A 12,686-nucleotide genomic window follows, 5' to 3' on the forward strand; every position below is an offset into this window, starting at 1 on the left:
ATAAGAGGTCGTATAATTAACTGATCAGTGATAGATAAAGGACAGTAATAATATGAGAGGTCATATAATAACTGATCAATGATAGATACAGGACAGTAATAATATGAGAGGTCATATAATAACTGATCAGTGATAGATAAAGGACAGTAATAATATGAGAGGTCATGCAATAACTGACCAATGATAGATACATGACAGTAATAATATGAGAGGTCATGCAATAACTGATCAGTGATAGATAAAGGACAGTAATAATATAAGAGGTCATATAATAACTGATCAATGATAGATACAGGACAGTAATAATATGAGAGGTCATGCAATAACTGACCAATGATAGATACATGACAGTAATAAGATGAGAGGTCATATAATAATTGATCAGTGATAGATAAAGGACAGTAATAAGATGAGAGGTCATATAATAACTGATCAGTGATGGATACAGGACGGTAATAAGATGAGAGGTCATACAATAACTGATCAGTGATGGATACAGGACGGTAATAAGATGAGAGGTCATATAATAACTGATCAATGATAGATACAGGACAGTAATAATATGAGAGGTCATATAATAATTGATCAGTGATAGATAAAGGACAGTAATAAGATGAGAGGTCATATAATAACTGATCAGTGATAGATACATGACAGTAATAAGATGAGAGGTCATACAATAACTGATCAGTGATGGATACAGGACGGTAATAAGATGAGAGGTCATATAATAACTGATCAGTGATAGATACAGGACGGTAATAAGATGAGAGGTCATATAATAACTGATCAGAGATAGATACAGGACAGTAATAATATGAGAGGTCATACAATAACTGATCAGTGTTAGATACAGGACAGTAATAAGTTGAGAGGTCATATAATAATTGATCAGTGATAGATACAGGACAGTAATAAGATGAGAGGTCATATAATAACTGATCAGTGATAGATACAGGATGGTTATAGGATGAGAGGTCATATAGTGCCACATAAATTATATATGCCTTACAGCACAGTTATGTGATGAAGGGTTAGTGATAGAGGGTAATTATTAGATAAAGGGGTAGTAACAGATCAATGATGGGTACAAGGCATTTATACAGTAAGATGAGGGGTAATGTAGCCACAGATCAGTATTAGATACAGTAGTTATACAATTGGGAGTCGTGAAATAATAGATCCATGATCAGTATAAAACAGTTATAGGATGAGGGCTGATGTAGTATTAGCCCAATGATAGATACAGAATAGGTTTGGTATGAAGGGGTCATGTAAAATGGATCAGGGATAGACACAGGATGAGAGGTCATGTAATAGATAAGTAATAGATAATAGATACAGGTCAGTTTATAGGATGAGGGGTCATATAATAACAGAGAAGTAATGGATACAGAATACATATAGGATATGAGGTCATGTAATACGTGATGGATACAGAATACATATAGGATGTGAGGTCATATAATAACCAATACATCATGGATACAGGAAACATATAGGATGTGAGGTCATATAATAATGGATCAGAGGTGGATACAGGGCAGTTTATAGGACGAGTGGTCATGCCATAATGGATCAGTGATGGTTACAGGGCGGTTTATAGGATGAGAGGTCATGTAATAATGGATCAGTCATAGTTAAATAGAATAATACAATATTTGGATGCTGTAATACAGCATACATGACATTTATAGTGTTGAATGGAAGTGCTCTGCAGGTTTCTAGCAGTGGGAGGGTCACCCCCTCCCTCGCTCATGTCCCTGCAGGGAGATGGGGGTGGCGCACTCATCTACGTGTGCAGTGAAAGGTTCCTGTGCCCGTTTCTTGATGCTAAAAATATAACTGGCAAGAGAAAGCATCCTAAGAAAGAGAGCGGCTCTCCTGTCAGAGAATGGGAGGAGGGGGAGGGGAGAACCATTTCCCTTTCTATCATCATGCTGCCCTTGAGCAAAGAGGAGACCACTGCTCTGCCCGAGTCACACACACATTGTCACTCACAGAGGCATTAGCTTACAGTATATAGAAAATCAATGGCAGTAGTAACATCTTATCACTCGCCTCTTCTCTGTCTTCAAGGCCCCTAATGTCCCAGACCATTGTATTGTAAGTAACTGTATCTCTCTGAGTTTTGGTTACATTTGCCTGAAAGCAATGGTTATTATAGGTATCAGTCCATCTTCTGTATTCCCCTGCAGTGCTATGATGAGGCTCCTATACATATGGTCTATTGAGGATCCTCCTGAATCTTCACACCATTATGCTAGAGCACCACTTTAAAATCAGGCTATCATCACTCCTAACATCCGGATTTCTCCATGTCTAGGAGAGAGGTGGGTTCCCCAGATCACAGTGACTATTAGATGTACTGTCAAATTTGAGGTAAAGAGAAATGGATAAAACACAGACGTGCCAATGACACCCCAAAATATATAGCACAAATACCAATGAGATATTCAGCAACCTTTCCAGGGCTCCTCTGTTTTAGATAATCAGAAATGCTATTTGTCAGCCGCCGGGTCACTACTTTGGGCTGTTTGGTGAATAGATGTGTAGCTCTGGCTATGTGCTATGTGGACACTCCTTTTAATTTAGAATCTTATCGGCATCCTCACTACTTACCTATTAATGATAGGGTTATTCACAGTATCGTGTTTCTATAGTGTATATATAAGCAAAATAATTACTAGATGTGTATTCCTTCCCCAGCAGGCTTATCATTTAACCTTGTGTCCCTAGTTATCACTATACATTTATACGGTCTCCTTCATCCATCCTTGTACTTTTCCCAATCATCCATCTGTTCCCACTACTTACTATTGTATACATCTGTGAACATTTATACCTCATATATAACCATCCATTTATAACCATTCACACTTTCTTCTACATGTATCTTCCTATTCATACACTCTCCTACGTCCATCTCTTCCTATTCATACACTCTCCTACATCCATCTATTCCTGTTCATACACTCTCCTACATCCATCTATTCCTGTTCATACACTCTCCTACATCCATCTCTTCCTATTCATACACTCTCCTACATCCATCTATTCCTGTTCATACACTCTCCTACATCCATCTCTTCCTATTCATACACTCTCCTACTTTCATTTCTTCCCATTCATACACTCTCCTACGGCCATTTCTTCCCATTCATACACTCTCCTACTTTCATTTCTTCCCATTCATACACTCTCCTACTTTCATTTCTTCCCATTCATACACTCTCCAACATCCATCTCTTCCTATTCATACACTCTCCTACGTCCATCTCTTCCTATTCATACACTCTCCTACTTTCATTTCTTCCCATCCATACACTCTCCTACTTTCATTTCTTCCCATTCATACACTCTCCTACGTCCATTTCTTCCCATTCATACACTCTCCTACTTCCATCTCTTCCCATTCATACACTCTCCTACGTCCATTTCTTCCCATTCATACACTCTCCTACGTCCATCTCTTCCTATTCATACACTCTCCTACATCCATCTCTTCCTATTCATACACTCTCCTACGTCCATCTCTTCCCATTCATACACTCTCCTACGTCCATTTCTTCTCATTCATACACTCTCCTACATCCATCTCTTCCCATTCATACACTCTCCTACATCCATCTCTTCCCATTCATACACTCTCCTACATCCATCTCTTCCTATTCATACACTCTCCTACTTCCATATCTTCCTATTTATACACTCTCCTACGTCCATTTCTTCCCATTCATACACTCTCCTACGTCCATCTCTTCCTATTCATACACTCTCCTACATCCATCTCTTCCTATTCATACACTCTCCTACGTCCATCTCTTCCCATTCATACACTCTCCTACGTCCATCTCTTCCTATTCATACACTCTCCTACATCCATCTCTTCCTATTCATACACTCTCCTACGTCCATCTCTTCCCATTCATACACTCTCCTACGTCCATTTCTTCCCATTCATACACTCTCCTACGTCCATCTCTTCCCATTCATACACTCTCCTACATCCATCTCTTCCCATTCATACACTCTCCTACATCCATCTCTTCCTATTCATACACTCTCCTACTTCCATATCTTCCTATTTATACACTCTCCTACGTCCATTTCTTCCCATTCATACACTCTCCTACGTCCATCTCTTCCTATTCATACACTCTCCTACATCCATCTCTTCCTATTCATACACTCTCCTACGTCCATCTCTTCCCATTCATACACTCTCCTACGTCCATCTCTTCCTATTCATACACTCTCCTACATCCATCTCTTCCCATTCATACACTCTCCTACGTCCATCTCTTCCCATTCATACACTCTCCTACGTCCATTTCTTCCCATTCATACACTCTCCTACGTCCATCTCTTCCCATTCATACACTCTCCTACATCCATCTCTTCCCATTCATACACTCTCCTACATCCATCTCTTCCTATTCATACACTCTCCTACTTCCATTTCATCCTATTCATACACTCTCCTACTTTCATTTCTTCCCATTCATACACTCTCCTACTTTCATTTCTTCCCATTTATACACTCTCCTACTTTCATTTCTTCCCATTCATACACTCTCCTACTTTCATTTCTTCCCATTCATACACTCTATGTCTACACTCTTCTACGTCCATCTCTTCCTATTCATACACTCTCCTACGTCCATCTCTTCCTATTTATACACTCTCCTACGTCCATCTCTTCCTATTCATACACTCTCCTACGTCCATTTCTTCCCATTCATACACTCTCCTACGTCCATCTCTTCCCATTCATACACTCTCCTACATCCATCTCTTCCCATTCATACACTCTCCTACATCCATCTCTTCCTATTCATACACTCTCCTACTTCCATATCTTCCTATTTATACACTCTCCTACGTCCATTTCTTCCCATTCATACACTCTCCTACGTCCATCTCTTCCTATTCATACACTCTCCTACATCCATCTCTTCCTATTCATACACTCTCCTACGTCCATCTCTTCCCATTCATACACTCTCTTACGTCCATCTCTTCCTATTCATACACTCTCCTACATCCATCTCTTCCTATTCATACACTCTCCTACGTCCATCTCTTCCCATTCATACACTCTCCTACGTCCATTTCTTCCCATTCATACACTCTCCTACGTCCATCTCTTCCCATTCATACACTCTCCTACATCCATCTCTTCCCATTCATACACTCTCCTACATCCATCTCTTCCTATTCATACACTCTCCTACTTCCATTTCATCCTATTCATACACTCTCCTACTTTCATTTCTTCCCATTCATACACTCTCCTACTTTCATTTCTTCCCATTTATACACTCTCCTACTTTCATTTCTTCCCATTCATACACTCTCCTACTTTCATTTCTTCCCATTCATACACTCTATGTCTACACTCTTCTACGTCCATCTCTTCCTATTCATACACTCTCCTACGTCCATCTCTTCCTATTTATACACTCTCCTACGTCCATCTCTTCCTATTCATACACTCTCCTACGTCCATTTCTTCCTATTCATACACTCTCCTACGTCCATCTCTTCCTATTCATACACTGTCCTATGTCCATCTCTTCCTATTCATACACTCTCCTACATCCATCTCTACTCATTCATACACTCTCCTACATCCATCTCTTCCCATTCATACACTCTCCTACATCCATCTCTACTCATTCATACACTCTCCTACATCCATCTTTTCCTATTCATACACTCTCCTACTTCCATCTCTTCCTATTCATACACTCTCCTACGTCCATTTCTTCCCATTCATACACTCTCCTACGTCCATCTCTTCTTATTCATACACTCTCCTACATCCATTTCTTCCTATTCATAAACTCTCCTACTTTCATTTCTTCCCATTCATACTCTCTCCTACTTTCATTTCTTCCCATTCATACACTCTCCTACATCCATCTCTTCCTATTCATACACTCTCTTACATCCATCTATTCCTATTCATACACTCTCCTACGTCCATTTCTTCCCATTCATACACTCTCCTACTTTCATTTCTTCCCATTCATACACTCTCCTACATCCATCTCTTCCTATTCATACACTCTCTTACATCCATCTATTCCTATTCATACACTCTCCTACGTCCATTTCTTCCCATTCATACACTCTCCTACATCCATCTCTTCCCATTCATACACTCTCCTACATCCATCTCTTCCCATTCATACACTCTCCTACATCCATCTCTTCCTATTCATACACTCTCCTACGTCCATTTCTTCCCATTCATACACTCTCCTACGTCCATCTCTTCCTATTCATACACTCTCCTACATCCATCTCTTCCTATTCATACACTGTCCTATGTCCATCTCTTCCTATTCATACACTCTTCTGTTTCCATCTGTTCCCATTCATACACTCTCCTACTTTCATTTCTTCCCATTCATACACTCTCCTACATCCATCTCTTCCTATTCATACACTCTCTTACATCCATCTATTCCTATTCATACACTCTCCTACGTCCATTTCTTCCCATTCATACACTCTCCTACATCCATCTCTTCCCATTCATACACTCTCCTACATCCATCTCTTCCCATTCATACACTCTCCTACATCCATCTCTTCCTATTCATACACTGTCCTATGTCCATCTCTTCCTATTCATACACTCTTCTGTTTCCATCTGTTCCCATTCATACACTCTCCAACGTCCATCTCTTCCCGTTCCTACACATTCCTACTTTCATCTCTTCCCACTAATACATTCTCCTACATCCATCTATTCCTATTCATACACTCTCCTACATCCATCTCTTCCCATTCATACACTCTCCTACATCCATCTCTTCCTATTCATACACTCTCCTACTTCCATTTCTTCCTATTCATACACTCTCCTACTTTCATTTCTTCCCATTCATACACTCTCCTACTTTCATTTCTTCCCATTCATACACTCTCCTACGTCCATCTCTTCCCATTCATACACTCTCCTACGTCCATCTCTTCCTATTCATACACTCTCCTACATCCATCTCTTCCTATTCATACAATCTCCTACATCCATCTCTTCCTTTTCATACACTCTCCTACGTCCATCTCTTCCCATTTATACACTCTCCTACTTTCATTTCTTCCCATTCATACACTCTCCCACTTCTTCCTATTCATACACTCTCCTACTTTCATTTCTTCCCATTCATACACTCTCCTACTTTCATTTCTTCCCATTCACACACTCTCCTACGTCCATCTCTTTCCGTTCATACACTCTCCTACGTCCATCTCTTCCCATTCATACACTCTCCTATGTCCATCTCTTCCTATTCATACACTCTCCTACGTTCATCTCTTCCTATTCATACACTCTCCTACATCCATCTCTTCCTATTCATACAATCTCCTATGTCCATCTCTTCCCATTCATACACATGCCTACAGTACGTCTCTCTCTTCCTATTCATACACTCTCCTATGTTCCTCTCTTCCTATTCATACACATGCCTACAGTACGTCTCTCTCTTCCTATTCATACACTCTCCTATGTTCCTCTCTTCCTATTCATACACATGCCTACAGTACGTCTCTCTCTTCCTATTCATACACTCTCCTATGTCCGTCTCTTACTATTCATACCTTCCCATGAATTCATACTCTACCCTTCTTCCTTCATTTTCACTGCCCATTCAGTCTCTATGCTATACAATACTATGTATAGCTGCCTATTCATGCACAGTCTGATATCCTATCTTTTAATACAGTTTTCACTTTTTATCTCTACCATGCACATTCTCTCCTAAATCCAATCCTATCTGAACACAAACTCTCCAACACATATATGTATCCATTCTTACTCTTCTTCTCTACCCAGACCTGCCCAATGATAGTCTGCCCATCTGTATCTATATAGTCATACATTATATCCTTTTATACTATTGTTTCCATCCAACTCTCAGTTCATACCCAATTCATGCTCTTTTCTCACACATCTCTCCCTATTCATACTCTGTCCATTCATACTCCTGATACATCTTTCCCCATCCATTTATACTTTCTTCTTCATCCATCTCTCCCCATTCATACTCTGTTCTCATATATCTCCCTCCCCCTTTATACTCCCTTCTGATACATCTTTCCCCATCCATTCATATTCTCTTCTTCATCCATCTCTCTCCATTCATGCTCTGTTCTCATCTATCTCTCCCTCTTCATACTCCCTTCTGATACATCTCTCCCCATCCATTATTACTCTCATCTTCATCCATCTCTCCCTATTCATACTCTGTTCTCATATATCTCCCTCCCCCTTCATACTCCCTTCTGATACATCTCTCCCCATCCATTATTACTCTCATCTTCATCCATCTCTCCCCATTTATACTCTGTTCTCATATATATCTCCCCCTCTTCATACTCCCTTCTGATACATCTTTCCCCATCCATTCATACTCTGTTCTTCATCCATCTCTCCCCATTTATACTCTGTTCTCATATATATCTCCCCCTCTTCATACTCTCTTCTGATACATCTCTCCCTATCCATTCATACTCTCATCTTCATCCATCTCTCCCCATTCATACTCTCTTCTCATTCATCTTTCCCCATTTATACTCCCTTCTGATACACTACCCATTCATACTCTCTTCTGGATTCATCTGTCCCCATTCATGGCCAATCCTACATGCCATCCATTTATACTATCCACTATTAATCTACATTCTTGACTATTTTTTGTTCCTTTCTTATCAGTTCATGCTCTACCTATTCCCATTTTGGTTAGAGCTGTAACACAATGGTTAAAGCTATTTTCAGAAGCCAGCATGCCCTCATTCTGCAGATTTTTCCACAATGTTCTGTCTGTATCTAGCCCTCTGCGTCTCTTATTCTCTGTCCCTCACCATTCTTCCCTCTTTACCCTGACTCTGCAGAATTCATACTCATTAAGCCCTCACGTATGTGCAGCTATTCATCGTGCCTCTTCAGCACCAGCTGTCAGCCCGGCTTGCAGAAGTCCAGCTCTCAGACCCAAGTGTATCGATGCAGTAACACGGGATATATAAGCAACCCTGCTGAATTGTTAGTAGCATCAATGCTAATAAAATGTAACTGTAATTTAGGGGACACTGTTTATTTTTGCTTTATGACTGGAATCTTCTATTATACATATACAGTATATACTTACATGGTACAAAATATCTGTCCAGCCCTCCATAGTTATACACTGAAACACAGTGAGCACAGCAAACAGGATGTTGTCAAACTGTGTGATGCCATTATTAGGCCCCTCCCATTTGTCATAGCATACAGTGCCAGGGGGGCACTTCCGTGACGACGTATCATTGCCACAAAGGCCTTCCTCTTGTATTTCATCTACGAAAGAACCAGAGAAACCATTAAACCTATGTATATAGATCAGTGCAGACATTGACCTAACATATGAGAACATATTCTAAATCTGGCCATATATATCATGGCTGTTTGCTAGCATAGTTAAAGGGGTTGGCCACTTTATAGTAAACAGTTCAGTGTACAGTATTAGTAAGTGTACTCACTGCATATACTGACAGTAGCTCATAGAGCTAATATCAGCCCCCCCCCCCCCTTCCAGGCTGTGCTGTCCTGCTCTATGGTGAGTCTGTCCATAAGATGGCTGACATGGAGGATCATGTGACAATGTTCGCCCCCCCCAGTGTCCACCACTGAGCCTATATATGCCTATGGGGGACACTGGAGACAGGGCATGGTCACATGCTCCTCCATGTCGGCCATCTTATGGACAGACTCACCACAAAGCAGGACAGCACAGCCTGGAGGAGGGGAGTCTGATTTTAGCTCTATGTGGTACACAGGGAGCTGCTGTCAGTAGCAACCCCTTTAAGGAAATATGGTAATCTGTTTTTCGGAATAATACAAATTAACTTTTTTCAGGATGAAAACGTACAAAAAAATGTGGAACAAGTGTTAGGCTTACATGAAAACCGAGACCCTAAAGAAAGTTTACCTTGAAATGAATAAGTAAAAACATAAAAGTATAACATTAATATTGAGGTGACAAAATGGACATGTCATCTAAGCATCTTCACCTGGCATATCACATTACAAAGTGACACCATGGAAGGGCCACATTAATATTTGTGCAATATAATGTAACTTGTAATAGAAGAAATGAAGACTGTCCCTCACCACCAATCTATATAACTTTAAAGCGACTCTGTACCCACAATCTGACCCCCCCCCCCCCCCCCCCCCCCCCAAACCGCTTGTACCTTCGGATAGCTGCTTTTAATCCAAGATCTGTCCTGGGGTCTGTTCGGCAGGTGATGCAGTTATTGTCATAAAAAAACAACTTTTAAACTGGCAGCTTCGTGCCCTATGGCCGTGGCTTAGATTGTGTATGCATTAGACTGGCACCACATCTCCGTCCCTCCTCCCCACCCTCTTCATCATTAGGAATGCTCCAGGCAGATTGCCTACTATTCGGCAGCTGTGTGACTACTGAACATGGGCTGGATCGTTAAGGCACCTGTGCAATGTTCACACAGGAGAAAATGTTCCAGTGGCATTCCTAATGATGAAGAGGGTGGGGAGGAGGGACAGAGAGGTTGTGCCAGCCTAATGCATACACAATGTAAGCCCCGGCCATAGGGCACGAAGCTGCCGAACGGACCCCAGGACAGATCTTGGATTAAAAGCAGCTATCTGAAGGTACAAGTGGTTTGGGGGGGAGGGTCAGAGTCGTACAGAGTCGCTTTAATAAACCAGTTATTTCTTTTCCAGAGTACATCTTTAACTCTATGCCTAAACAAAGAAGAAAGGGTCCATTTACACAGAAAGATTATCTGACAGATTATCTGCCAAAGATTTGAAGCCAAAGCCAGGAATGTATTTGAAAAGAAGATAAATCTCAGGCTTTCCTTTATGACCTGTTCTCTGTTTATAGTCCGTTCCTGGTTTTGGCTTCAAATCTTTGGCAGATAATCTGTCAGATAATCTTTCTGTGTAAATGGACCCTAATGATGCGTTTACACAGACAGATTTATCTGACAGATCTTTGAAGCCAAAGCCAGGAACAGACTATAAACAGGGATCAGGTCATAAAGGAAAGACTGGGATCTATCCTCTTTTCAAATCCATTCCTGGTTTTGGCTTCAAAAATCTGTCAGATAAATCTCTCTGTGTAAACGCACCATTAGAGTTCTTTATCAGAAAAAAGAAGCTCTGACCTGTATAAATATATATTACGATATTAACCTTTTTGGATCTGAATATAGCATGGTGTAATAGATCGACTTTAGAGAGCCAAGTGCCATGTGGAAGCTCTCCATATGCCCTAAAGGTAAATGACCAAGGTCATGGGTCTATTAGATAGGCTCACCTCCATAGGGTTCGTAGCAAGAATTATGGAATTTGCCTATGTAGAAGTCAAGTCCAATGATAGCAAAGATGAGAATAGCAAAGAACAGGAGCAACCCAATCTGGAGCAGAGGAATCATGGCTTTCATAATGGACTTCAGGACCACTTGTAAACCTGCAGGAGACAAAAAGAACCTCAGTTAGACTAAGGGCCCTATTACACGGGACGATTATCGTGCGAAAAATCGTTATATCGTTTGAATTTAAACGAGAATCATTCTGTGTAATTGCAGGCAACGATCAAAAAATCATTCGTATGTTGTTATTCGTTCATTTAGATCTGATCCTAAAATTATCACTAATCGTTCACAGTAATTCCACATTTGTTCGCTCAAGTTCTGTATTTTTTCACTAATCATTCAGTGTAATTGCACATTGTTCATTGTTTTGCTTGGATCAGAAGGAATAAACGATCAAAGTAACGTAACATAGTAATCATATCTAACAATTCTTGTTCTGTGTAATATGGTGAACGATTGCAGGCTAACGATAAACAATCTCATTTGCGTTCGTTTATGGTTAGTCGCTATTCGTTAAAAATCGCTCCGTGTAATAGGACCCTAACCAGAGACCAGACAAGATCTGCTCCATGTAAATAAACAATATAAAATATATACCATGTGCTAAGGGAAGTGATAAGACTGCAGCAAAGAATGCACCTCCTGTATATGGCTGTCCTATATATACAGCGATATACAACAACATCATTTGGTAAAAGTAATAGCCATAATCATGGAGCTCGCTGGCTGCCTATTGAGAATTAGAAGAAGGAATAGGACTCCTATTGTCTCACTTAGTTTCCAGATTAACCTGATTTGTTAATAAAAAGCTCCAGAAGTGACAGATTTATTTCTGGTGTGGAAGCTATTCCAGTCATGTCCTAGTTTTACATGCTCCTTCACTGTTCTCAATACACCTGGTACCCCTGCAGGTTGTGCCTGGTACTGCAGGTCAGCCCAGTATGTACAGATGCCTCATTGTCTTTAGAAAATCACTATAAAAAAAAAATAATAATTTCATAGTCACAAGGTTATCTGAAACATTCACTTGTAGTATGAGGGCAGCCATAACCCCTCCGCACATTCATCCTATGCAGAGAGCATTTTCCAGCCATGGCCATATATTATGGAGGCTTTTTTAAAGGGTTAAACCTCTGCTCTGTTTACGATGACTAACTATAAATGTGGTCATCTGGCACATATCCCCTTGGTGACACATTTCCTGGACGGCAGGTTCTGCATCGGTGACAGGAAAGGCCTGGTCACAGAAGGGCTGGCAACGCTTCACCTGG

The 12,686-nt window shown here is 40.5% G+C and overlaps 1 protein-coding gene across 3 annotated transcripts in view; it reads right to left on the minus strand.

Moving 5' to 3' along the window:
* Positions 1 to 12,686, minus strand: part of CACNA1A (calcium voltage-gated channel subunit alpha1 A) — a 178,070-nt gene that overhangs the window by 99,351 nt on the left and 66,033 nt on the right. For all 3 annotated transcript variants that reach the window (XM_069947847.1, XM_069947839.1, XM_069947855.1), the window contains exons 5-6: positions 11,358 to 11,510; positions 9,165 to 9,352 (exon numbers count right to left, since the gene is read on the minus strand). In XM_069947847.1, the coding sequence (XP_069803948.1) occupies positions 9,165 to 9,352; positions 11,358 to 11,510 (341 nt within the window). The remainder of the gene's footprint in view (positions 1 to 9,164; positions 9,353 to 11,357; positions 11,511 to 12,686) is intronic.

This window comes from Dendropsophus ebraccatus, chromosome 1 (assembly GCF_027789765.1).
Source record: "Dendropsophus ebraccatus isolate aDenEbr1 chromosome 1, aDenEbr1.pat, whole genome shotgun sequence".
Classification (NCBI taxonomy): domain Eukaryota; kingdom Metazoa; phylum Chordata; class Amphibia; order Anura; family Hylidae; genus Dendropsophus; species Dendropsophus ebraccatus.